The sequence below is a fragment of the Helianthus annuus genome, chromosome 16 (genome assembly GCF_002127325.2).
Source record: "Helianthus annuus cultivar XRQ/B chromosome 16, HanXRQr2.0-SUNRISE, whole genome shotgun sequence".
Taxonomy (NCBI): Eukaryota; Viridiplantae; Streptophyta; class Magnoliopsida; order Asterales; family Asteraceae; genus Helianthus; species Helianthus annuus.
In genome coordinates, this window is record NC_035448.2 from 30,619,457 (window position 1) to 30,645,135 (window position 25,679).

At 38.5% G+C, this 25,679-nt stretch overlaps 2 protein-coding genes across 2 annotated transcripts; one reads left to right on the forward strand and one right to left on the reverse strand.

The window, feature by feature from the left end:
* Nucleotides 1-227: 227 nt before the first annotated feature.
* Nucleotides 228-3,782, reverse strand: LOC110918671 (dentin sialophosphoprotein). Its single transcript, XM_022162948.2, has 3 exons — nt 3,229-3,782; nt 1,318-2,582; nt 228-657 (listed from the first exon to the last, which is right to left on the reverse strand). The coding sequence occupies exons 1-3, from the start codon at nt 3,547-3,549 to the stop codon at nt 468-470; spliced, it is 1,776 nt and encodes a 591-aa protein (XP_022018640.1). The 5' UTR covers nt 3,550-3,782; the 3' UTR covers nt 228-467.
* Nucleotides 3,783-15,770: 11,988 nt separating this feature from the next.
* LOC110919175 lies at nt 15,771-16,143 on the forward strand. Its single transcript, XM_022163452.1, has 2 exons — nt 15,771-15,830; nt 15,874-16,143. The coding sequence occupies exons 1-2, from the start codon at nt 15,771-15,773 to the stop codon at nt 16,141-16,143; spliced, it is 330 nt and encodes a 109-aa protein (XP_022019144.1).
* The last annotated feature ends 9,536 nt before the right edge of the window (nt 16,144-25,679 follow it).

Below are 25,679 nucleotides of genomic sequence, written 5' to 3' on the forward strand. Positions count from 1 at the left end.
GTCTAGCCTCACGAGCCTGGTCAAACTCAAACTCGATATATGAGGCTCGGGCCAGGCTGGTTTATTATATGAGCTCTAATTTAAACCCGGGCTGGTTTATCAGCAATATATGTTACTTGTAACACCCCAAGTCAGAAGCACAAACTAACAAAATAATCTTCAAATCAATTAAAACCACAAGTTAATTTGGTAGCCTTCTTTCTAATATCAAATAAATGCTAATCAAATTAACCAAAAATCAACAAAATTCATAATAAAAAATCACAGATTCACAAATCAAGCAAAGTTTAAACCGGATCTCGATGGTCATCTTAGCTATTATCTACACACTATTCTCTTAATAACTCAGCTCAAAAGTATACAAGTGGTACAACAAGAGGATTAAAAATGTGATTAAACCATTAAAAAGTTGAACTCAAAAACTTAACACCGAGTTTCAAATGTACACATGCATCTCACCTTGGTCTTTAACTGTGAGACGTGCCAATATCATCGGGCTTTGATGGAACTGAAAGCTCGTTTTTTAGCATGAACGACAGGTCATGCATCTGTGACATCAGCATTTGTACATCATCTTTCGGACTTGTGGTTGCAGTAGAGGTAATTTCGTCCTTGTTTAATCCCTCGGCATTATTTCCAGCTTCAGTATTAGCAATCCTGGATATGTAGGTATTTAGTGCAGATACAAACACTATACGCTATAATATTCTGTTTAACAGATAGTAATGAATTGTTCTTTCGTTATCAGAAGAAACAAGTAAAGATTCAGCTTTGGTTATATGATTCAAAACCTAAAAAAAATTCTTCTTTTATTCGTTTTTCAAACTTGAAACAATAAGAGATACTCCTGAAAATAAAAATAAAGAGTAAAATGCCATTTTCGTCCTGAGGTTTGACCAGTTTAGCGAATTTCGTCCAAGGGTTTGTTTTTCTGCATCTGGATCCAAAAGGTTTGAAATCTTGCCATTTTCATGCGGCTCGTTAACTCCATCCATTTTTCTCTGTTAGGTCAGGGTATTTCCGTCTGTTTTGTTAACTTAAAGGGCAATTCGATCTTTTTCACTTTATGCACAAGCATTTTGCATAAAGTACAAGTATCCAAATACCCTTAACGGAGAAAAAAGAAGAAAATACCCCCGACTTAACAGAGAAAAATGGATGGAGTTAACAAGCCGGATGAAAACGGCAAGATTTTAAACCTTTTGGACCCAGATGCGGAAAAACAAACCTTCGGATGAAAGTTGCAAAACTGGCCAAACCTCAAGAACGAAAATGGCATTTTATACTCTATAAAATATAAACAAAAACTGTGTTTACCTGTTTCCTGTAGGTAGTTCCGAAAAGATATCATACACCGTCTGAGTAACAGTCGTGTTTTTATCACCAGAAAACATATCCGACTGCATAAAGTTGCCGAAATCCACATCCTGTGAATCAACCGCCGATTGAAACAAATCCAATTCCGACATCTTTTCACTACTACCATAATCGACTTTCTCAGTACCACTTTCTTTCCAAGAATCTTGAACAGAATCTTGATTACCAGTAGAGCTTGTGAAATCATTCCATTCACCAAACCCGTCATTGTCATCATCAACGTTACTGACCACAACGTTAGTAGTAGTAGTAGAACTAGAACCACCGATCGCCCACTGACTATCTTGAAACCAGTCATTAACGTCTGACTTTTCGAACGGAATCGTGTCATTTGCATGTGGTTTAATATCAAATAAACTATCTTCTTTAATGGTAGCCGTATTGTTGGTATTTTCAAACCAATCTGTTGATGAAACATTTGGATTGTCCTGTACGGATACATCGTTTAATGTGCTTTTTACGCTACTTTTCTGCCAGTTATCGTCACTAAACCAATCGTCATCCGCACGTTTTAAACTAGAATCGTTTCGATCACCGGGTAAATCATCTTTCGCTTGAAGAACTGAATCCAACTGATCATTCTGCTGAAACGTTTTAGAACTCACGTTGGCAAAAAGATCATCTTGAAACGGGTCCGAAGCGTTATTCGGTTTATCGAAATCAAAGCTTTCTGTCTGTCCAAGATCAACATCTGGCATGTTGGCGAAAAGATCATCTTGAAACGGGTCGGAAGCGCTATTCGGTTTTTCGAAATCAAAGCTTTCTGTCTGTACAAAAACCGCATCTATGTTTGCAGACACGTCAGCTTCAGAACCTGCAAACAGGTCAACCGATTCGCGCTTCTCGCTTTCGATTTTGGTATCCGCAAATTGAAACTCTGCATTCCAGTCAGTAAGACTTTCTTGATCCTCGACGATCGTATTTTGATCTGCTTTGCTGGCAACAGCAACTGGTTGTTGTTTGAGTACATCTGGCGCGGTTGCGCTCTTTGACGTTGACTTTGTAAAGAAGTCGTCAAAATCAGTTGAATCGAGATTTGAAGAACTGTTATGATCAGAGGTTTTGATACTGATGTTACTTTCGGGTTTCTCAGGCTCCCGCCATGAAATTTTTAAATCTAGAAGATCGGATAAAGTTAATTCGTCTTCTGCGGCACTCTGTCCTCCGTTTACTCCACCTCCTTCAGCTAATGACCCGACTCTTTCCTGAAAGTAAATTTAATTGTATGATAAGGGCAATAATGGAAGTATACAGGAACAAAAATGATCATCGAAACAACATCAGATTGTAAATTTCAAGATATTATTAAAACTATTCGCAGCTATATTATGATTATTCTTAGTTACATTTCGATTTGAGGACTCTTATATACGTTTCGTGTCTTTCTCTTTATTATTCAATCACAAACTCATGTTTAGGTTATATGATACGATACGTACTAAATGATGACATCCATGAGGATAAAACAATAACTATCGGTTGTCGCGTATTAGGTTATCAGTAGTACTTTAACTAATTAGCAAATGACAAACTATATAAGAGTCCTCAAATCGAAATGTAACTAAGAATAATCACAATACAGCTTCACCGTCTTAAAATCGGACTTCAAAATCTATCTTCACCGTCTCAAATCTCAAACAAAAGCCAGGTGGTTAATGTACATTGTACACCTTCCTAGTCCTTGTTCCTATATACGCATCCATAAACAATTAGGTGGTGTTCGTTTCACAAAATAGAATGTATTCTTGATGAAATTGGAATGCAGATTTCATTTCATATGTTACTCGTTTCAAGTACAAAAGCAGAAACTGGAATTGAACAAAAACACATAAAAAGAGAAGAAACCCTAACCGATCCGTTGAAGTTCAATGATTGAATTAACCAGCTATAACCATGGGTGGAACTGAACGATATAGGTTCAGGATCTAGATCCTTCTTCTGGTATTCACCGCAGTAAACGCAAATGAGTGACTGTAAGCCTCTGAGAAGCTTACCGTGACAGAATTTGCATCTGAGGTAGGGCGGCGAAGGGTCTAAGGAGGATATGGAGGCTTCGACGGTGGAAATGGACGGTAGAGTTGTGTCGTTACGGTTGAAAGATGAGAGTCCGGCGGCTTGTTTGAAGCCGATCTGAGCTTTGTGGATGAGATCTGACGGTGTGTCGAAGTCCATTGTGGTTGGTAGATTGGTGTGAGAGTGTGTGTGTGTGTGGTGAGTTTGTTCAAAAGTGGATGTGGGTTTTGCTGTTGAGAATCTCCGGTGGCGGTTGTGGTGGTGGTGTGGTGGAGTTGAGTGTTTAGATGATGGGCTTAGGGTTATTGGGGCTGATAACTGCTCTGGTCTTCTCTTTTATTTTCGGCCTATGTAAAAATTTACATTTTCGTCACTTTTAACATATTTTCCCGTCCTAATCCTTCTTATCAAACTATATGTAGTGGTGACACGTTTTACGTCACGTGTAATTGTAGTCATCAAAGAAGCATTATTCACACGAATGTAGTGATGATAATGGCCAATAATACCCATCAATCATTACATGATTATTAAATTTTTTTAATTAAAACTAATAAAATTTCATTAAATAAAAAACATTACATTCTTAAAAAAACAGAATTAAGAAAAAAATAAAATCCTAAAAAACCGAAACAATTAAATAAAAAAAAAAGAGTAAACTGTCAAAATGGTCCCTGTGGTTTGGTCACTTTGTCACTTTAATACAAAACTCAAACCTTTTGAATCTGGGTTCCTGTGGTTTCAATTTTGTTGTCATTTTCGTCCAAAAGTAAAATCTGGTCAGACTTTTCAGTTAAAATCATGATTTTATTGTTTTTTTCCTCCCTTTTAATAAAAGGTAAAATTGTCAGATTTTTTTTTAATTTGTTATAATAAAACATTAAAAGACAATTTTGCCCTTCATTAAAAGAGAGGAAAGGGACAAAAAAGTTGAATGTTGACTGAAAAATCTAACCAGATTTTGATTTTAGATGAAAATAGCAACAAAATTGAAACCACAGGGATTTAGATTCAAAAGATTTGAGTTTTGGATTAAAGTGGCAAAAGTGACAAAACCTCAGGGACCGTTTTAGCAGTTTACTCTAAAAAAACAAAACAAATAAATAAGCTAGAGTCCGTATTTTTTACGGATTTGTTCCCGACGCATTTGGGCTAGGATCAACGAGTCGCCTGTGAGATGGTCGATAGGTTTAGACAAAAATTCGATATCTTTCTCCATTTGTCCCGATTCTTGTATCACAACAAACTTTTTGTTTTCAGCGTCTCTTTCCTCGATAGTTTGTAAACGCCTATGACCGAGATCTCGAATATCTTGAAGGCGTCGATTCATCTCTTCGAAATCTTGCGTTGGGGTTACCGGGTCTCGAAGGCACACCGAATGGAGGTCGGGAGGGATTCATGATTGTGGGTGAAAAGTGGAGAAGTTTTTAAAAAAATGGAGAGTAGAGATGAAAGGTTTATAAAAAAATGAATGAAAAGTGGGATTTATATAGGGTTAAATTTTGAATAAAAAATAAAGTTTAAATGTTGTTACCGTTTCTCAACGGTTAACTTTCGAAAATCGAGCTGGGCACAAGCGTTCTTTTTACAACGCCGTTCAAAAAAATTCAAAAAAAACCGCCCACGGGGGCCAGGGGGCCGGGGCCATGCCTTGGGCGTGCTTTGGCATTTTCAGGCAAAAAATGCCCACATCATCGACGACTACGGATGGTCTTACGTATTTCCCCAAACAATAAAATCAATTACATATTTCACCTCCCTAACTCATATATATTACACATTTCCCCTTTTCATTTAAATCACTCTTATTTATGACTATTTTACCTTTAATGACTTATTAAATGAATATTTACATATTTTCCCATTCACATATGTAAAATCAATTACATATTTACCCAGATTATGTAGTATCACCTCAATTCTTCTACTTGTTACTCTTGTCAAACAATACATACAAAACCATAATACTCATAATAAAAACATAAATTTCGTTCAAAAACATAAATTCCGTTCATAATAGATTCCGTTCAAAAAACATAAATTCTGTTCATAATAAAAACATAAATTTCGTTCAACCCCCAATTCTTCTACTTTCACATATTTTTTGTACTCTTTCCGCGTCCCCTTTTACTTGTTGACGCTTGATGTTGTGTAGGATCTTCAGGTGCTGAGTTTTTACATGTCTTTTCACGGTGTCAATACTTACCATATCGTGGACATTTGTCCTTTTTAGGCTCGTCACCTGTTCTAATTCTATTCTTTCTTGGTCTCCCAGGTGGACGTTTGATTGAAGGTGGGTGTATCTTCTCCTCATTATCTATATGCACCCATTGATCCTTTATAGATATTGGAGCAACTTCTAAAGCATAAGCTAATTTAAACTTCTCAATAGTATAAAATGGATCAACCTGCATGTGCCAGTTAACATCCCTTGTGAAAATAATAAAAGTTGTTGCATGCTGATGTGCGTGTCGTGTTATATGTTTTTATGTATATTTTTAGCCCTTTTTAACACTTTAGTCAAGTTTTAAATTTATAAAACACGATATTTTACTAACACTAAACACACATATGGGCAAGTGCACTCATCGTGAGCATAGTATAGCGTTGGTAAGATATCGAGGTCGTCCAATGACACAAGAGATTTTAGTACCGGTTTATCCTCAACGTCTAATCAAATCAAAATTTTAGAAAAAGGTTTAAACATGAAAATAAAAACTAAAAAATGCTGAAAATAAAAATAAAATAAAACAGATTGACAAGATGAATCACTTGGATCCGACTCGCCTTTAGTATAACCTTTGATTATTTCTGCACTTTTTAAGAGATTATCTTAGTTATAGTAGTAGGCCCCTCTTTTGAAGGTGACGTTACCCTTAACCCGGTAGTTTGAGTCAGCAAGGATACAATCCTAAAGGGTTGGATTATTGAAAGATAATTAATTAAGTTACTAATGCGTAATGTAGAAGGTCCCTCTTTTAAAGGTGACGTTACCCTCGCCTAAGTAGTTTGAGTCAGCAGGGATACAATCCTAAGTAGCCGGGTTAATGTATTAATAGTAGTTTACATATGAGGGGATCAAGCCATTCGCACCCCCGCCATCCAATACTAGTGGGTATTGAAGGATGTCCTACTAAGCTTGACCCAGGTCCTTGCAAGATCTATACAGTGAACAAGGCAAGAACGTTACCAAACCATTCCCTTAACCCCCGATCAGGTAGCCAACATATCTCTATATAGACCGTAGAGATATGAATGGTGTAAATCTTTTATTTTATATAGACAGTAAAATAACGCCAAAACACCACGGATAAATGATAAGGAAGTTTCACCTTCAACATAAGAGACTAGTTATTAAAGTCATTAATACAAAACTAAGTAAAAAGTGCGAAAAGATTAAAAATAAAAAGTATTACACTAAATGCTTGTCTTCACCAAGTGATGTAAGAGACTTAGGCAAACATGGCCTTTGATTGTCAAGAACTCTTACTATCAATCTTGGATCCCGAGACTACTACACACACTCTATGATGGATGATGGATGATGGTGGTGGATGTGGGTTGTGATGGTGGTGGAGGGTGGGTGAAGTGTGAGAGAGGTGGTTTGCCAAGGGATGCCTTTGAAGTGAACCAAGCACCTCTATTTGTAGCCTGCACAGAAGCCCGGACACGGCCTCATGTCCAGTGTGCACGGCCCCGTGTCCATCCACTTTCTCTTTCTTCATTAAATGCAGTTTGTCTGCATTAGTTGACCACGCCCCCATGTCCGCTGGGCACGGCCCCGTGTGTAGAAGCGTATCTGTACTATCAAGATTTGCTTGGAATCTGCGAATCTTAGCGTTGACCACGGCCGTGTGGAGCTGGGCACGCCCCCGTTTTGAAGAATAGAAGCTTCTACCCTTTTGTCTTTTCTGCAGACACTTGGGCACGCCCCCGTGTCCGCTGGGCACGGGGCGTGTTCAGCCTTCTGATGTCTTGTTTTTGCTTGGGAAGATGCTGTCGAGGGGTCGGGCATGCCACGTTTATTCCTTTTCTTGTATTATCGTTAGATTTGGCTGCATTTTTGCTTCTTTTGTTCATTTAAGCTCATTTAACCCAGAAAATACAAAAGGAAGACAAAAGCACACTTTTTCCAACATTAATACTTAAAAAGGGTTAGTTTAATGCCTCTTTTGATGTAATTTATATGTTGCATTTTACATACATCACATGCACACACGGAACACCTTTTACCTGCCAAACCCGACAAGTACATTTTTTTTCATCAAGTGAAACCTCCCAACGCTAGTCCTCGTATTTCACCTCAGCTCGATTTTCGCCATTTCTACAAATTTCATATGCACCCAATTTCTACATACAACATTCAGAATATTAATAATTCGTTCACCTAAAATATATTTGAAATATATGTAAAAAAGGAACATTATACAAACCTTAGGGTCTGTTTGGTATGGGGTAATGGAATGGGCAATGGAATGGAATGGACGACGTAATGAAATTGACAAAGGAATGAAATGATCATTACCAGAATGGTCTTGTTTGGTTACCATGTGGGAATGGAATGAATCATTACCTTGTGTTGTTTGGTAGGCAACAAAAGATGAAGGAATAAAATCGGCACTAGGTGGCGGTGGTGGTGGATGGTGGGTGGTGGCAGTGGAGGGATGTCGGCAGTGGATGGTGGGGGGTGGTGGCATGTGTCACGGCCCCCGGCCCGGTTTGACCCGTCCCAGGAGCCGTGGGACAGAAATCCCGTGGTATTTAATTTAAACGACAGCGGAAGTCTTTTGAAACAGGATCTTTCAATATTTAAAACTGCACGTTACATAATTTAGGGATAAAACCCTGTAATTTACAATAAGGTGATTTCACTAGGAAATCTTTATTTTTCAAAACATGTTTCTTTATTTATTTACATTGAGCCACTTCTCTAAGCTGGTAGTGCTCCACGACACTTTTCTTAGCTCACAACAGATCACCTGAAACATGTTTGAAAAAGGTTTTGTCAGCGGGAATACTGAGTGAGTTCATTCAGGTTTTATAAAATGACCCTTAGTTATAAATTACAACATAAGAGCGATTACAATGGTTTATATCTTATATTTATCTGGCACCGTGTCACAATGGTGACATGTCACAATGGTGACGATGGTCATACCACTATTAGGTCAATGAACCCAAATAATGATGATTATCCCTAGTAGGTCAATGAACCTAACTGGGAGAAAATTAGTAATGTGCACAATACCCCAATAGCCAGTGATTCAAGATATCCACGACTTAGTCCATGTAATTATAACTTTTGAAAATAATTTGGAGTATTGTAAAACAGTTGATAAAAAGAGAATGACTCACATTGCAGATTTAACGAGCAGTGTATAAGCCTACTGATTAGCCTTGATTAACCTAATTTAAATAATAATGCACACACAAACGGGTTAGTAACTAATACAGCAGTTACGACAATTCACGAGATTAAACCCTCACAACGATTTACAAGTGCAATACTTAACAATTCAGCGGATTCACAACGAATGACAGAGTATAGCCCGAGTTCGGACAACACTCAAACATTGAAGTCAAAATCACGATGAATAACAAAGTATAAACTCAATTTGAGCAGCACTCAAAAAATAGTTGGATAGTTACAATCGATCGGACGTTGTATCGTAATAGCGATCGAGTTATTACCCTGATTGCGGCAGCAATTAGTGATCCGTGTGTGTTTTTAGAAGTAAACAGAGCTTATCTCAGTGTATATTTCGACTTTGTTCGTCGTTTCAGTGCCCAAATTCGATTGCCAAAGTCCACTATTTATACCCAAAATTTGGACATGCTTACGGACCGTAAGACTTATCCCTTACGGTCCGTAAGGGACACCTAATAACTATAGGGTTGCCACGTCTGGGACTAGCCTAGCTGAGTTGACAACTTCGTAAAATTCGAATTTGACAACGTTTTATTTAAATAATCTTTCACTAGGGTTTACCCCCCCCCCCCCCCCCCCGAGTTTTAGGGGCCCTGATCCTGATTCCGATTGTTCTGAAAATTTTAGGGTTTGTATAGAATCACTTGGGTATCTCAATTAGGGTTTCCTATTGGACAAATTATTTTAATAAATATGACTTTTGATGAGAGTTGTTACATCCTCCCCACCTTAAGAAAAATCTCGTCCTCGAGATTTACTGAAATAAATGAGGATACTTTCACTTCTTTTTTTATTCCAGTTCCTAAGTGTATTAGGGTTACTAACACTAATCGTTTGTGTTTTGAGAAATTTGATCTTTCTATCTTCTATTTGTAGTGGTTTCTCTACAAATTTAAATTTTTCATTTACGTCTATATCTTGAAGATGTACTACCAGGGATTCGTCTGATAAACATTTCTTGAGATTGGATACATGAAATACATCATGTACTTCAGCTAACTCTTCTGGTAGTTGTAAACGATAAGCAACTGGTCCTATACGTTTGATTACTGGAAATGGTCCTAAGTACCCTGGACTTAGCTTTCTTTTCTTACCAATTCTAACAACTCCTTTACAAGGAGATAATAGCATTTTGTCTCCAACTTGAAACTCCAACGGCTTTCGTCTACTATCTGTATAATTCTTCTGGCAACCTCTAGCCGTCTTCAGCTTTTCCTTCGTGATACTGAATATCACAGTCGTAGTCACTTACGATTTTCATCCATCTCCTTTGTCTCATGTTTAATTCTTTTTGCTCAAATATATATCTTAAATTCTTATGACCCGTATAGACAGTAAACTTACTTCCATACAGATAATGTCTCTGATTATTAAGGGCAAAACTTATGGCTCCTAATTCTAAGTCATGAGTGGTATAGCTTTCTTCGTGCTTTTTCAATTGCCTTGATGCATACACAATTACCTTTTTGCGTTGCATTAACACACATCCAAATCCTAGCTTTGAAGCATCACCGTATACTTTAAAATCTTCTGTTCCTTCTGGTAAGGCTAGGATTAGGACATTTGTTAATTTATGCTTTAAGATCCTAAAGGCTTCTTTAGGTCCTTATTCAAACTTAACTGTTTTACAGGTTTAGTTTAGTTGATGATATAGCTATCTTGGAAAAATCCTTAATAAACTGTTTATAGTATCCGGTTACCCTACAAAACTCCTATTTTCCATTGTGGATTGCGGAACCTTCAATTTGGTAATTGCTGCTATCTTACCAGGATCTATGTGAATACCTTCATGATTCACCATATGGCCTAGAAATTGTACTTCTGGCAGCCAGAATTCATACTTCCAGAATTGGGTGAAAAAGCTTCTCTTTTCTTAACAAAGTTAAGAGTGTATGCAAGAGTTGAAAATGTTTTTCCTGTTATATCGTCGATGAATATAATTACAAATTTATCCAAGTATGGTTTACAGATCCTATTCATTTTGTCCATGAATGTTGCAGGTGCATTCGTTAATCCGTAGGGCATGACTGTAAACTTGTAATGACCATACCTAGTTATGAAAGCAGTTTTAGGTATGTCTTCCTCTTGTACTTTCAATTAATGATATCCGGAACGTAAGTCGATCTTAGAAAAAATATCTAGTTCTTTGAAGTTGATCGAAAAGATCATCAATCCTAGGTAATGGGTATCGATTCTTAATTGTAACCTTATTCCATTCTCTATAATTAATACACATTCTCATCGAACCATTCTTTTTCTTAACAAACAATATTGATGCCCCCTCCCACGGGGATAAACTAGGTTGTATGAAATCTTTACTTAGTAATTCATCTAATTGCTTTTTCAGTTCTAACATTTCTGTGGGAGTTAACCGATAAAGTGCCTTGGCTATCGGTATAGTTCCTGGAATTAGATGAATCCTAAATTCTATCTCCCTATCTGGTGGTAATCCTGGTAACTCTTCTGGGAATACATCTGGGTATTCTGAAACTACAGGAATTTCCTTAAGTTCTTTACTCTTAGTACTAATGATTACTAAAATCATATATACTATTCCTTGCTTTCGTTCATAACTAGCAACTTTCATTACTGATATGAACTTCGTGACCTTACATGGTTTATTTCCTGTAATCACAATTACTTCTCCGGCGGGTGCCTGAATTTCTATAAAATTCTTATCACAGAGAATTCGAGCATGGTTGGCTACTAACCAATCCATTCCTAACATAACATCAAATTAAGCTAATTTTATAGGTAATAGATTTGCAAAGAATTTATGACCTGAGAGTTCTATATTTTCCTTTTGCAAAAATTTTATCTACGCTAACAGATTTTCCGTTTGCCGTTTCGACTGTAAAGATTTGCCTAAGTTTGGCTAATGGTAAGTTAAGAGCTTGACAGAATGAAGTATTTATAAAACTTTGGTTTGCACCAGAGTCAAATAATATTTTTGTGTAAATGTTGTAAACTAAGAACGTACCAGCTATCACATCTGGAATGAGCTCTGCTTCCTGAGCAGTCAGTTGGAAGGCTCTTACATTCCTTTTTGCTTCTTCGGCGGGTTCGGCTTTATTGTTAGATAGTTTGTTCAGTTTTGGACAATCTGGCCTAAGATGTCCAGTTTCTCCACAGTTGTAGCAGACTGAAAATCTCTTCCTCCTGCAGTCTTCTTCTTGATGCCCCGAAATTTTGCAAAAATTGCAATATCCTTTGCATCTTCCAAAATGCTTTCTTTTGCAAGAATTGCAAAATGGGTTAGTGGAAGATTGCCCGTTCCCTCCTTTCTTGAAATTGTTATGGTTACCCGGACGAAATCCTTGGGTAATCTTTTGGGCTACTTCCTTCCTTCTATTTTCTTCTCTTGTCCGTACTAGTTCGTCAGTCAGAGTATTGGCTAAGTCCACCGCATCATCAATTGTGCGAGGTTTCGCAGCCTTGACGATATTACGGATTTCAGCAATCAATCCCCAAATATAACGGGAAATAAGTACCGGCTCTGGCGAAGCCAGGGTTGGTACTACTCGAGCATACTCGAAGAATGTCGAAGTATACTTTCGACAATCTACATCCACCATCCGGTGGGTTAAAAACTTATTTGTCATTTGTTCCTTTTCATATTCGGGACAGAATTTTCTTTCTACAAAGCTCTTAAATTCTTCCCAGTTCATAGCATACGCCATCCTTCTTCCTTTTGCTTGTAACACCGTATTCCACCATTCTAGCGCCCCTTCTTTGAAAAGGTTTGACGCGTACATGACCTGATCATCCTGAGCACATTTACTTATGGCAATTACTGCCTCGGTTTTTTCTAACCAACGCAGTGCCGCAGTTGCTCCTTCATTGCCTGCAAACTCAATGGGTTTACAAGCAAGAAATTCTTTGAAAGTGCAACCAGGCGTTGCAACTTTCATTTTCTTAGGGAGCGGAGCTTGTCGTGGTTCATTATCATGATTAACATGATTATTGTCTCCGTTTACGCTATTACTGAAGTTATCTTTAGAAATACGTTTGCTAGGAACGATTTGTTGCGGTTCTATTGGATTTTTAACAGCAGCAACGATTGCTGGAATAGCGTTGGCTATCCCTTGAGCAATTATTGTTGGAATAGTGTTGGCTATCCCTTGAGCAACGATATTTTCTCTATCTTGCCTAGTCATATATTGATCCCCCGGTTGTTGCTCAGATTGAGTAACCTCATTAACTGGTTCATTATTCGCGTTTTCCATCTGATAATTAATATATATATATATATATATATATAACTTATTAGTATCAAATAAATAACAATTATATACAAAATCACCATACCAATTTCACAATATACATATAGCCAAAACTATCGATTTCTCAATTCCCATTTTTATATGTTATAGTAGGCATCAATACAAAATTTTATTTGTAGTTATTTCACAGACTAATTTTGACTATTACTATTACACAACCACAGTTCCATAAATCCCCTATCCTTTGTTAGATGATATTCTAGTAATGGAGTTCCCTCTCATCGTATTTCTAGGAGATCTGTCCCCCAATCTCTTGGATCCTATCCCCAGTATCCATCAGTTCTTTGCCAAAGTGGCGGAGTTCAGCCATATTCTCGTTACTCATTGGTGGATTTGGTAAAGGTTCTAAATTGAACTGAGGAAAAAGCTTATAGGGATTGTTTTGTAACTGTATTTCATTAGTCAACCATTCGTCTATTCCGAAAGGTTGCGAGTGGATTGAAGGTTTTGGAATAGCTGGTTTTAAGTTAATTGGTAGTTGTGTTTCAAGAGAGTGAATAAAAACATTTTCATTAACAGGCTTAATAGTATTATAGCTTGCCAATATAAAATCTAGCTCTTCCTGAGATGGTAACTTTTCAATTTGCCTAGAACTTTCCCCAATTTCCATTTTCTTAGGCTTGGGTTTCTCGAGAGGTAAAGCGTTGAATTCTATAGGTTCTTCTATGTCTGGTATATACCTATTGAAATCTCTGGAAACCTCTATTCTTACCGGATAGAGATTTAAATTCTGAAGGGCGTCAGACAAGTCACTCATGCTGTTTTAGCAAAATACACACAATTACTAAGTTAAAATTTATAACAAAATTTTATAGAAAAACTTTTAAATATTATTTCATACTGGGTAACTACCAAAACAACGGAAATTTTAAAACACACTAGGTTTTATTTGTAAATTTATTTATTTACTGAATAAGGCTTCTAGACTGTAGATAATAAAGGTACTAAAACTTGGGTCAAATTATTTAAGGATTTGCATTAATTGCTATTTTGGCTAGTATATAAAGATCTGCCCATACTGTACACAATTAGTCAGATAATAAAACACATAATCACAGAATAGCAATTAAAAATTAAGTATTTTCTAAATACTTAATTGGCTTAAATTAGTGGCTTGATCAGTGGCTCTGATACCACCTTTTTCTGTCACGGCCCCCGGCTCGGTTTGACCCGTCCCAGGAGCCGCGGGACAGAAATCCCGTGGTATTTAATTTAAACGACAGCGGAAGTCTTTTAAAACAGGATCTTTCAATATTTAAACTGCACGTTACATAATTTAGGGATAAAACCCTGTAATTTACAATAAGGTGATTTCACTAGGAAATCTTTATTTTTCAAAACATGTTTCTTTATTTATTTACAATGAGCCACTTCTCTAAGCTGGTAGTGCTCCACGGCACTTTTCTTAGCTCACAACAGATCACCTGAAACATGTTTGAAAAAGGTTTTGTCAGCGGGAATACTGAGTGAGTTCATTCAGGTTTTATAAAATGACCCTTAGTTATAGATTACAGCATAAGAGCGATTACAATGGTTTATATCTTATATTTATCTGGCACCGTGTCACAATAGTGACATGTCACAATGGTGACGATGGTCATACCACTATTAGGTCAATGAACCCAAATAGTGATGATTATCCCTAGTAGGTCAATGAACCTAACTGGGAGAAAATTAGTAATGTGCACAATACCCCAATAGCCAGTGATTCAAGATATCCACGACTTAGTCCCTGTAATTATAACTTTTGAAAATAATTTGGAGTATTGTAAAATAGTTAATAAAAATAGAATGACTCACATTGCAGATTTAACGAGCAGTGTATAAGCCTACTGATTAGCCTTGATTACCCTAATTTAAATAATACTGCACACACAAACGGGTTAGTAACTAATACAGCTGTTACGACAATTCATGAGATTAAACCCTCACAACGATTTACAAGTGCAATACTTAACAATTCAGCGGATTCACAACGAATGACAGAGTATAGCCCGAGTTCGGACAGCACTCAAACATTCAAGTCGAAATCACGATGAATAACAAAGTATAAACTCAATTTGAGCAGCACTCAAACAATCGTTGGATAGTTACAATCGATCGGACGTTGTATCGTAATAGCGATCGAGTTATTACCCTGATTGCGGCAGCAATTAGTGATCCGTGTGTGTTTTTAGAGGTAAACAGAGCTTATCTCAGTGTATATTTCGACTTTGTTCGTCGTTTCAGTGCCCAAATTCGATTGCCAAAGTCCGCTATTTATACCCAAAATTTGGACATGCTTACGGACCGTAAGACTTATCCCTTACGGTCCGTAAGGCACACCTAATAACTATAGGGTAGCCACGTCTGGGACTAGCCTAGCTGAGTTGACAACTTCGTAAAATTCGAATTTGACAACGTTTTATTTAGATAATCGTTCACTAGGGTTTACCCCCCCCCCTGAGTTTTAGGGGCCCTGATCCTGATTCCGATTGTTCTGAAAATTTTTGGGTTTGTATAGAATCACTTGGGTATCTCAATTAGGGTTTCCTATTGGACAAATTATTTTAATAAATACGACTTTTGTTGAGAGTTGTTACAGCATGGGCGGCGGTGACGGCGGCCGTGGTTAGTGGTCGGTGGTGGTCGTGGGTGGTTGTCGTGGTCGGCGGTGGTGGAGGGCGCCTATGACGGTGGGTAGCGATGGTCGGGCAGTGGTTGTTGCAGGCGGGTGGCAGCGACGACAGGTGGTAGTGGTTGGTGGGTGGCGGTGGTTGGTGGTGGTGGCAGGCGGTGGCCGAGGTCGGTAGTGGTGATGGTCAGTGGTGGTGTCGGTGTTCAGTGGAGAGGGTGACGGTGGTTGGTGGATGCGGCGGGGGGTGGCGGTTGTCGGCGGCGGTTGTTGACGGTGGTGGCGGTGGTCGGTGGTGGAGGGTGACGGCGGGGGTGGTCGAGCGACGACACGGGATGGCGGTGGCTGTTGTTGCCGGTGGGTATTGGCAACGATGGTGGGTGGTGGTGGTGGCGAGTGGTGGGTTGGATGTTGATGAAGAAGGGTGAGAGGGAATGGAATGAAAAAAAAAACAGGGTTAGTGGATGGAATGAAATTGAGGGAATGGAATGCCTTAAGTAATGGATTATTCCATTACCTTGACCAACCAAACACATGTTTTTTCCTTCCCTCGTAATAGTCCATTCCATTCCGCCTCTCATTCTTTCATACCAAACACTACCTTAGAGATTTTGTCGAGGTAAGTCTTATTTTTAGGTACTAAGATAACCTTCCATTTTTTTGAAAGCCTCCATTTTTTTGTCAAATCATATCATAATCTTCTCTCTAATTGAATCAAGTAATTCAAGAACTGGTTTATATCGCACCTCACCTATCCACGCGTTAGATGACTCCGAAATATTATTTGTAACATAGTTACACTTTGATGTCTCCCCAAACCTACAATGACTCCATATTTTATTGTGATTCTCATTAAGATAAGTAAGTGCCTCTTTATTTGCTCCAACAATTTCATTTAATAATTGATCATGCTCGTTAACACTATAGGTCTTTGTAGCTCGCCATAAATTTCTTGTGAATAAATCACCAAGAAAACACTTCTTGAAATTACTAAATAAGTGCCTAATGCACTCTGTATGCTCAACATTAGGGTAAACTTGTGTAATTGCAATGTCTAGACTCTTTTGCATATCTGATGATATAATTAGTCCATTAGGTGTACCTATTGCCTCACTTTTCTCACTAAAGTACGCAAATTCATTCATGATTGCATAATGGGACAATGCTCTTCTAAACTCTACGACATTTTCAAATGTGGAGTTAACTTTAATATTTCCATTCTTGTTGCTAAAAGTTACCGGTTCGAAACTTGCATGCCTGTAAGTCCCAATACGAGATCACAACGATATCACACAAGCTTGTTTGGTGGCGGAATCACACAAACAAGCTACGATTCAAAGATAAGAAAAGAGATGAAGAAGAAAGATTGTTGATTGATGCTTAAACTTGCATACAATAGATTGTCCAATACAAGTTTCTAAAACAATTCACCAACAACATGCTCCTAATGGTGATTTACTATTTATAGAAAGGGATTAGGGAGCATTCCCCCTAAACCCTAGGCCCAAAACTTATAAGCTCACAACTAATGCCCACAAACTTAGTAATCCATAAACCTATAGGGCCTAACAATCCCCCCTAGGTTTACTGGATTAGTTGCTGCATCAGTTTTGAGGTCCACCTTGAGCTGGATCTGGATCAGCGAACAGACGATTCCTGACAATGTTCCCAACCACACCTGTCCAGGACTTTGCACATTCTTCATATCTATCATTCGTGCGAATTTGGTGTTGATTTAAAATCAAGATATCTTCCTCATGAAAACTCATCAGATCCAACGTATCTGGAATTCGAATGGACTGCTCTTGAATCACGATCACAGCTTCAGCCATCTTGGGGTTGATGTGTGCAAAATGTAACATATAAATTACATCAAATGAGGCATAAAAATAACCCTTTTTTAATACTATTGTTGGAAAAAGTGTGTTTTTGTCTTCCTTTTGAATTTACAGGACCAAATGAGCTTAAACAAGCAAAAGGAACAAATATACAACCAAAACCAACATAAATACAAATAAAAGGAATAAATGTGACATGCCCAACCCCTCGACAACATCCCCAAAGCAAAAACAAAGAAACAGAAGACTGACCACGGGGCCGTGCCCACTGGACACGGGGGCGTGGTCAGGTATCTACAAAAAAGACAAAGCTATAGAAGCTTATACACCCACCACGGGGGTGTGCCCAGCTCAGCACGGGGTGTGGTCAACGCTAAGATACGCAGAATCTTGCAAAATCTTGGTAGTACAGATACGCTTCTGCCCACGGGGCCATGCCCGCTGAACACGGGCCGTGTGGAGCCCTATGCTGACAAAAGCATTTAATGAAGGAAGAGAAAAGGATGGCCACGGGGGCGTGTTCGCTAGACACGGGGCCGTGGCTGGGGTTCTGTGCAGGCTATAAATAGGGGTGCTTGGCTCACTTCAAAGGCATCCCTTGGCAAACTACTACTCTCCCACTTTGTCACCACTCCACCACCACTCCACCACCCACATCCACCACCATCATCCATCATCCACCTTAGAGTGTGTATAGTAGTCTCGGGATCCAAGATTGATCGTAAGAGTTCTTGCCAATCAAAGGCCATGTTTGGCTAAGCCTCTTACATCACTTGGTGAAGACAAGTCTTTTATGTTTACTTTTGATTTTTAATCTTTCGGCACTTTTTATTTGGTTTTGTTTTAATGACTTTAATAATTAGTTTTTTATGTTGAAGGTGAATTTTCTTTATCATTTGTCCGTGGTGTCTTGGAATTACTTTACTGTCTATATAAAGTAAAAGATTTACACCATTCATATCTCTACGGTCTATATAGAGATATGTTGGCTACCTGGTCGGGGGTTAAGGGAATGGTTTAGTAAGGTTCTTGCCTTGTTCAGTGTAGTGATCCTGCAAGGACCTGGGTCAAGCTTACTAGAACCTCCTTCAATACCCACTGGTATTGGATGGCGGGGGTGCGAATGGCTTGATCCCCTCATATGTAAACTGCTATTAATACATTAAACCGGCTACTTGGGATTGTATCCTTGTTGACTCAAACCACTTAGCCGAGGGTAACGTCACCTTCAAAAGAGGGGCCTACCAATTTTCGCATTAATAACGTAATTAATTATCTTTCAATATTCCGACCCTTTGGGATTGTATCCTTGCTGACTCAAACCACTGGGTTGAGGGTAACGTCACCTTCAAAAGAGGGGCCTACTACTATAACTAAGATAATCTCTTAAAAAGTCCGAAAGTGCAAAAATCATCAAAGGATACTTAAAAGGCAAGTCGGATACAAGTGATTCATCTTGTCTATTTGTTTTTATTTAATTTTTATTTTTAGTTTTATTTTTCATGTTTAAAACCTTTTCTCAAAAATTTAGATTGATTAGACGTTGAGGATAAACCGGTACTAAAAGCTCTTGTGTCCTTGGACGACCTCGGTATCGTACCAACGCTATACTACGCTCACGATGGGTGCACTTGCCCAAGTGTGTGTTTAGTGTTAGTAGAATATCGTGTTTTATAAATTTAAAACTTGACTAATGTACAAAAATGGGCTTAAAATATCAATAAAAATATTTTACACCTTGCACACACCAAGTTTTTGGCGCCGTTGCCGGGGGCACAAGGATTTTAAGAAAGCTTAAGATCGACGGCCTAATCATTTTTCAAAAACCTTTTTAAAACTGTGCGCACATTTTTACATTTTTTAGGAAATTTTGCATTACAGTAGCCTGAACACGGGGCCGTGCTCACTGAACACGCCCTCGTGCTGCATAAAAATAACAAAAATACCCAGATACAGAGTCCGAACCCGGGGTCATGCTCACTGAACATGCCCCTGTGCTGAACAAAACCAATTGCATTTTTTAAAACGCCCAGATACAGAATCTGACCACGGGCCGTGCTCGCTGAACACGAGGCCGTGGTGAGCCTCTGTTTCCGTTTTTATTTTTGTTTTCTGGTCCCGAGACTCTTTTGTGGTCTACTAAGTGATTCTTATGGATCAATACTCAGGAGGTTACAATTATCACTATGAAGAGGATGATTATGAAGAAGAGTATTGTACCATTTGCGGTAATCCTCACTCGGTACAATATTGTGACCTCTTCGAACCATCCACTTCGTATACATACCATGAGGAGCCTAGGTACGAGCCAACCACTTCATACACACGCTATGAAGAGCCAAGGTATGAACCTTCTCCCTCATACTCATATCTTGAAGAACCAAGGTACGAACCTATATACTCATATCTTGAAGAACCAAGGTATGAATAATCTCCTTCATATACTTACTATGAGGAACAATGGTATGAACCACCCACCTCATATGGGTATTATGAAAAACCAAGGTACGAACCTTCTCCATCATATGCTTACAATGAGGAAAAATGGTATGAACCATCTACCTCATATGAGTATTATGAGGAGCCAAGGATCGAACTTTCGAACTCAAGCTTTTGGGATACTTATCCCGCTCACTTTGACGAACCACCAGCTATCCTCCCTGTAGCCGAAAGAATAATAGAACACCTCAAAACTATCGAACGCTGTATAAAAGAATCATGCGCAAGGGAAGAGGTAGTTTGTACTAAAGAGGTAATAGTAGAAGAGGTAAAAATGGAAGAACAAGTAAGTGGAAAACCGACGCATGAATCAAACAACGAAAAAGGTAAGTCCGACAACGCTAGTTTTCAAAAAGAGTCTAATTTTCAAGAAATTAATCTCTTAACACCTTCTTTCGAAAACCATTATTTGGTACCTACTCATGCTAAGTTTTTAAAAAGGTTAAACACTAACACTAAAATTGACGAAAAGATAAGCATTAAGTTAACAAATGATCAAACTACGCTAATAAAAGACGATCCATTTGAAATTAACATTACACTGGTTCTATGTTTCTTTCAAAATTCCTTTATTAGTAATATTACAACTGATAAAGATCTTTGTGTTAATATAATGCCAAACTACATTTTCAAAAAATTAAGTATTGGTGATTTTTCTCCACTTCAATTACCCATTTTTCTGTCTAATCGGAAAATAATAAAATCAATGGGAGTAGTTGAAGATGTGTTAGTCCAAACAAATCAAACGGTAGTCCCAACCGACTTTTTCATACTTGATGACGCTCCACTTGTGTTGGGATGACCTTTTGTGAAAACCCACAAAGCTTTGATTAATCGGAAGCAAAACAACTTACCCATTCAATTAGGAGCCTTCAAAAGAAATGTTGATCTTGAACAATCAATGAAATATCTAATCGGCAATGACGACCCCCTAATTGAAGATGAAGATGAACCACCCGATACGGAAGATGAAATCGACCACTTTGTCAAAGAAGAAGTCGCTATTGAACAAACCTTTTTGGTCCTTGACCAAAATGAGCAACCAAATAAGGAGTCTCCCAAAGACCCACCACTTGAGCTCAAAGAACTCATAAAAGGTTTGGAATATGCTTTTCTCGACAAAGATGGTAAGCTACTTGTAATTATTTCTTCAAAATTAACTAATTTAGAAAAAGAAAAATTAATCACGCTTTTGAAAAAACACAAAAACGTGATCACATGGAAGCTTGTAGATATTAAAGGAATAAGCCCTTCCATGTGCACGCACAAAATTTTAATGAATGATGACTATAAATCAGTAATTTAACCACAACGTAGAGTAAATCCAAACGTTCAAGAAGTAGTTAAAAACGAAGTCATAAAACTACTTGACGCCGGACTCATCTACCCAATTTCCGATAGCCCTTGGGTAAGTCCCGTCCAAGTAGTTCCTAAGAAAGGAGGTGTGACAGTGGTCACTAACGAGAAAATGAATTAATACCAACAAGAACCGTCACCGGATGGAGAGTTTGCATAGATTATCGTCGATTAAATGAGGCAACAAGGAAAGATCATTTTCCATTACCTTTTATTGATCAAATGTTAGAAAGATTATCCGGTCACAAATTTTATTGTTTTTTAGATGGTTTTCATGTTACTTTCAAATACCGATAGCTCCCGAACACCAAGAGAAGACAACATTCACATGCCCCTACGGAAATTTTGCTTATCGACGCATGCCTTTTGGTCTATGTATTGCCCCCGCAACTTTCCAACGTTGCATGGTGGCCATCTTCCATGATATGATAGAAAAGACTATGGAAGTCTTCACGGATGACTTTTCTATATTTAGAGATTCATACGACCAATGCCTCGATAACCTTGAATGAATGCTATCCCGATGTGAGGAAACTAACCTCGCCCTTAATTGGGAAAAATGCTATTTCATGGTAACGGAGGGAATAGTACTCGGTCATAAAATCTCAAGCGAATGAATGGAGGTTGATCGGGCTAAAATAGACACCATTTCCCGATTGCCACCCATATCCTCCGTTAGAGCCATCAGAAGTTTCCTAGGGCATGCCGGATTTTATAGGCGATTTATCAAAGACTTTTCTAAAATCTCAAGACCTTTAACAAAATTATTTGAAAAAGATGCACCGTTCATCTTTGACAAGGATTGCAACCAAGCATTTCTAACTCTAAAAGAAATGCTAGTCAATGCACCTATCATGATAGCGCCTGATTGGAAATTACCTTTCGAAATCATGTGTGATGCAAGTGACTTTGCAGTTGGAGCTGTCTTGGTACAAAGAAAAGATAAGCATTTTCACCCAATATACTACGCTAGTAAAACACTTAACGATGCACAAGAAAATTACACAAAAACTGAAAAAGAATTACTAGCTGTAGTGTTTGCTTTTGATAAATTTCGTTCTTATCCTGTTCTTTCTAAAACGATAGTTTATACAAACCATGCAGCCATTCGTTTTCTCTTTAAAAAAACAGGATGCCAAACCACGTTTAATCAGGTGGATTCTACTCCTCCAAGAATTCTACATTGAAATAAAAGACAAAAGAGGAGCAGAAAACACCGCTGCAGATCATCTATCCCGCTTGTAAGATCCAGGTTTGGAGGCAACTAGGGACGAGCTCATCAATGAAAAATTCCCATCAGAGTCCTTAAAAATGGGGGAATACCGAGAAGAACCATGGTACGCCGACTACACCAACTACCTAGCTAGTGGAATAGTCGCAAAAGGATGGTCACATCATCAAAGAAAAAAATTCTTTGTCGATGTAAAGCATTATTTTTGGGAAGATCCTTATCTTTTCAAAATGTGTGTCGACCAACTTATCCAACGATGCGTACATGGTAGCTAAGCAAGAAAAATTCTCCGCCATTGTCATGAAGGTCCATACGGAGGACATCATGGTGCCGCTAGTACCGCACGAAAGGTATTTGATTCGGGATTCAATTGGCCAACCATTTAAAAAGATGCCCAAAGTCTTATCAAGACATGTGATACATGACAATGATCTGGTAATATTTCTTCCAAAAACGAAATGCTACAACATGGCATTCTTGTTTGTGAAATATTTGATGTGTGGAGACTAGACTTTAAGGGACCTTTCCTACCGTCAAAAGGAAACAAATATATACTTGTGGCAGTGGATTACTTGTCAAAATGGGCCGAAGCCGAAGCGCTTCCAACAAATGATGGAAGAGTTGTGGTAAGATTCTTGAAACGACTATTTTCTCGTTTTGGAACTCCAAAAGCGTTAATAAGTGATAGGGGTATCCATTTTTGTAACCATCAACTTGAAAAAATCTTAACAAGATATGGGGTCTATCGCCGGATCTCCACCGCATATCACCCTCAAACAAACGGACAAGCCGAAGTGACTAATCGAGGTTTAAAAAAGAATGCTTGAAAAAACCATAGGGTTAAATAAGAAAGAATGGGCCAATAAATTAGACGACGCTTTATGGGCTTTTCGAAAAGCATATAAAACAACCATAGGTCCCATCCCATATAAGCTTGTCTACGGTAAAAAGTTGTCATTTGCCAGTAGAAATAGCACACAAAGCCCACTGGGCATTAAAAAACGTAAACTTAGACATTGAAACTGCCGGTAAAAATCGATTTTGTCAATTAAATGAATTAGACGAATTAAGGAATCAAGCATACTCTAACTCTGAAATTTGTAAGGAAAGAATAAAAAACTTGCATGATAAACACATTAAACCTAATGATTTCGAGTAGGAGATCAAGTTCTATTGTTTAATTCACGACTTCGATTATGTAATGCCCAGCGTCCCTAAACTTTAGACATTTGGCAAGATCAGCCCCTGAACTCCTATTAATTGTCAGTTTTAGTCCCTGTAGTTATGTGATGTTGATACCTTGATACTTTTGGCGTGAGTCTTATTAATATTGATGCTTGATGCTATGATGCTTGATTCTTTAGTCTAGACGCTTGATTCTTGATACTTAAACTATGAGACTTGATACATAATCTAGATACTTGACTCTTGATACTTCATCTAGACACTTGATTCTTGATGATTAAACTAGTTACTTGATTCTTGATTCTTTATGATTCTTGATACTCGATACTTGGCCTCTTGATTCTTGATGCTTGAGAAACTATGATTCTTGACTCTTGAGACTTAAATTGGTGCTTGACTCCTTAGACTCGTGAAACTTGATTCTTGGTTGAACGAGAGACTGGAGCCTTGTCACTGGCGGAATCTTTGAAACTTGGAAACTTTTGGGTTGTAACGTAATCTAGATACTTTACATAAACTATGCGCAACGCAACGCCTAACCTAACGCGTAAAACGAATCAAAATCGGGAAAGCGGAAAAGATGGATTGGCCAGAGTGGTCGTCCGATCGGATGACCACCCGATCGGATGACCACCCGATCGGATGACCATCCAATCGGATGACCACTCGAACGGGTTACCACCCTATCCACCTTGCACCGCCCTAATGCAATCCCACCTTATAAATAGACCTGTCACATCACCATTTTGAGTGATGTGATAGCTCTGCTCGACCAGACACGCGCACTCTTCAATTCTTCACTTTTCTTGCTGATTTCGGTACGTTTTAAGCTAGATTCTTGTACTTTCTTGATCTACACATCATTCTCTACGTGATTCTCACTTGAAATCACACTTTTCACCGTGAAATCTCTCGGATCTGAGTTCTTGAGGGTGATGTCATCATGGAGGTTTGTACAAACTGACATGTGATGTCATTCTAAGCAAGATCTAGCCCAGATCTAAGATGTTTCATGCGTTTTTACAACTAAATCTAACCTAAATCCAAGCTAAATCTAGAATTTTCCCATAAAACTTGAGTATCTTCATCTTTTTCTCAAACTTTCACCATTAATCGGTGGAACCCGGGTCTAAACGGATTGTGGACTGGATGAATAGTCTAAATTCGACTTAGATCTGAGTTCTTACCAGAAAAGACGAGCATGGGACGGATTCTGACATAAACTTGTTGCGAACGGACGACTGATCAGACAGGGGTGATTCCCATCCGATCAGAACGGCTGTGTGCTAAGGAGTTACTGTTGTCACAGTACATGCCGTGCTGTCATCGTTAAACTAGAAACTTAGAAACTTTTACAAAGATGATAAACAAGAACAAGGGTCTCCTGATCAAGCGGTAACCCGATCAGACAGCCGTCCGATCGGATAACCACCCTAACAAGTGACACTTTCCTTTGTCTTGAAACTCTCAAACACTCGGTAAACAATCAAAACTTGGAAGTCTGATCGAATGGCAACCCGATCGGACAGCTGTCCGATCGAGCAGCCATCCGATTGGGAGGACCAGGATACCTACACTCAGATCGAGTGGCAATCCGATCGGATAAGCCACCCTAATCCCCTTCTATGAAATTCAGCTCAAGTGGCAACCCGATCGGATGGCCATCCGATCGGGCAGCCATCTGTCTACTATCACATAAATGCCATCCAATCGACCGGTAATCCGATCGGACAACCGTCCGATCGGACAACCATCCGATCCAATGACTCATTTGACACTTTGAGCAACCTCGTTATTCTGCCCAACTCTTATCATATTGTGATCTAATCAGGCTAATTCTAACACGAGCTCCCTT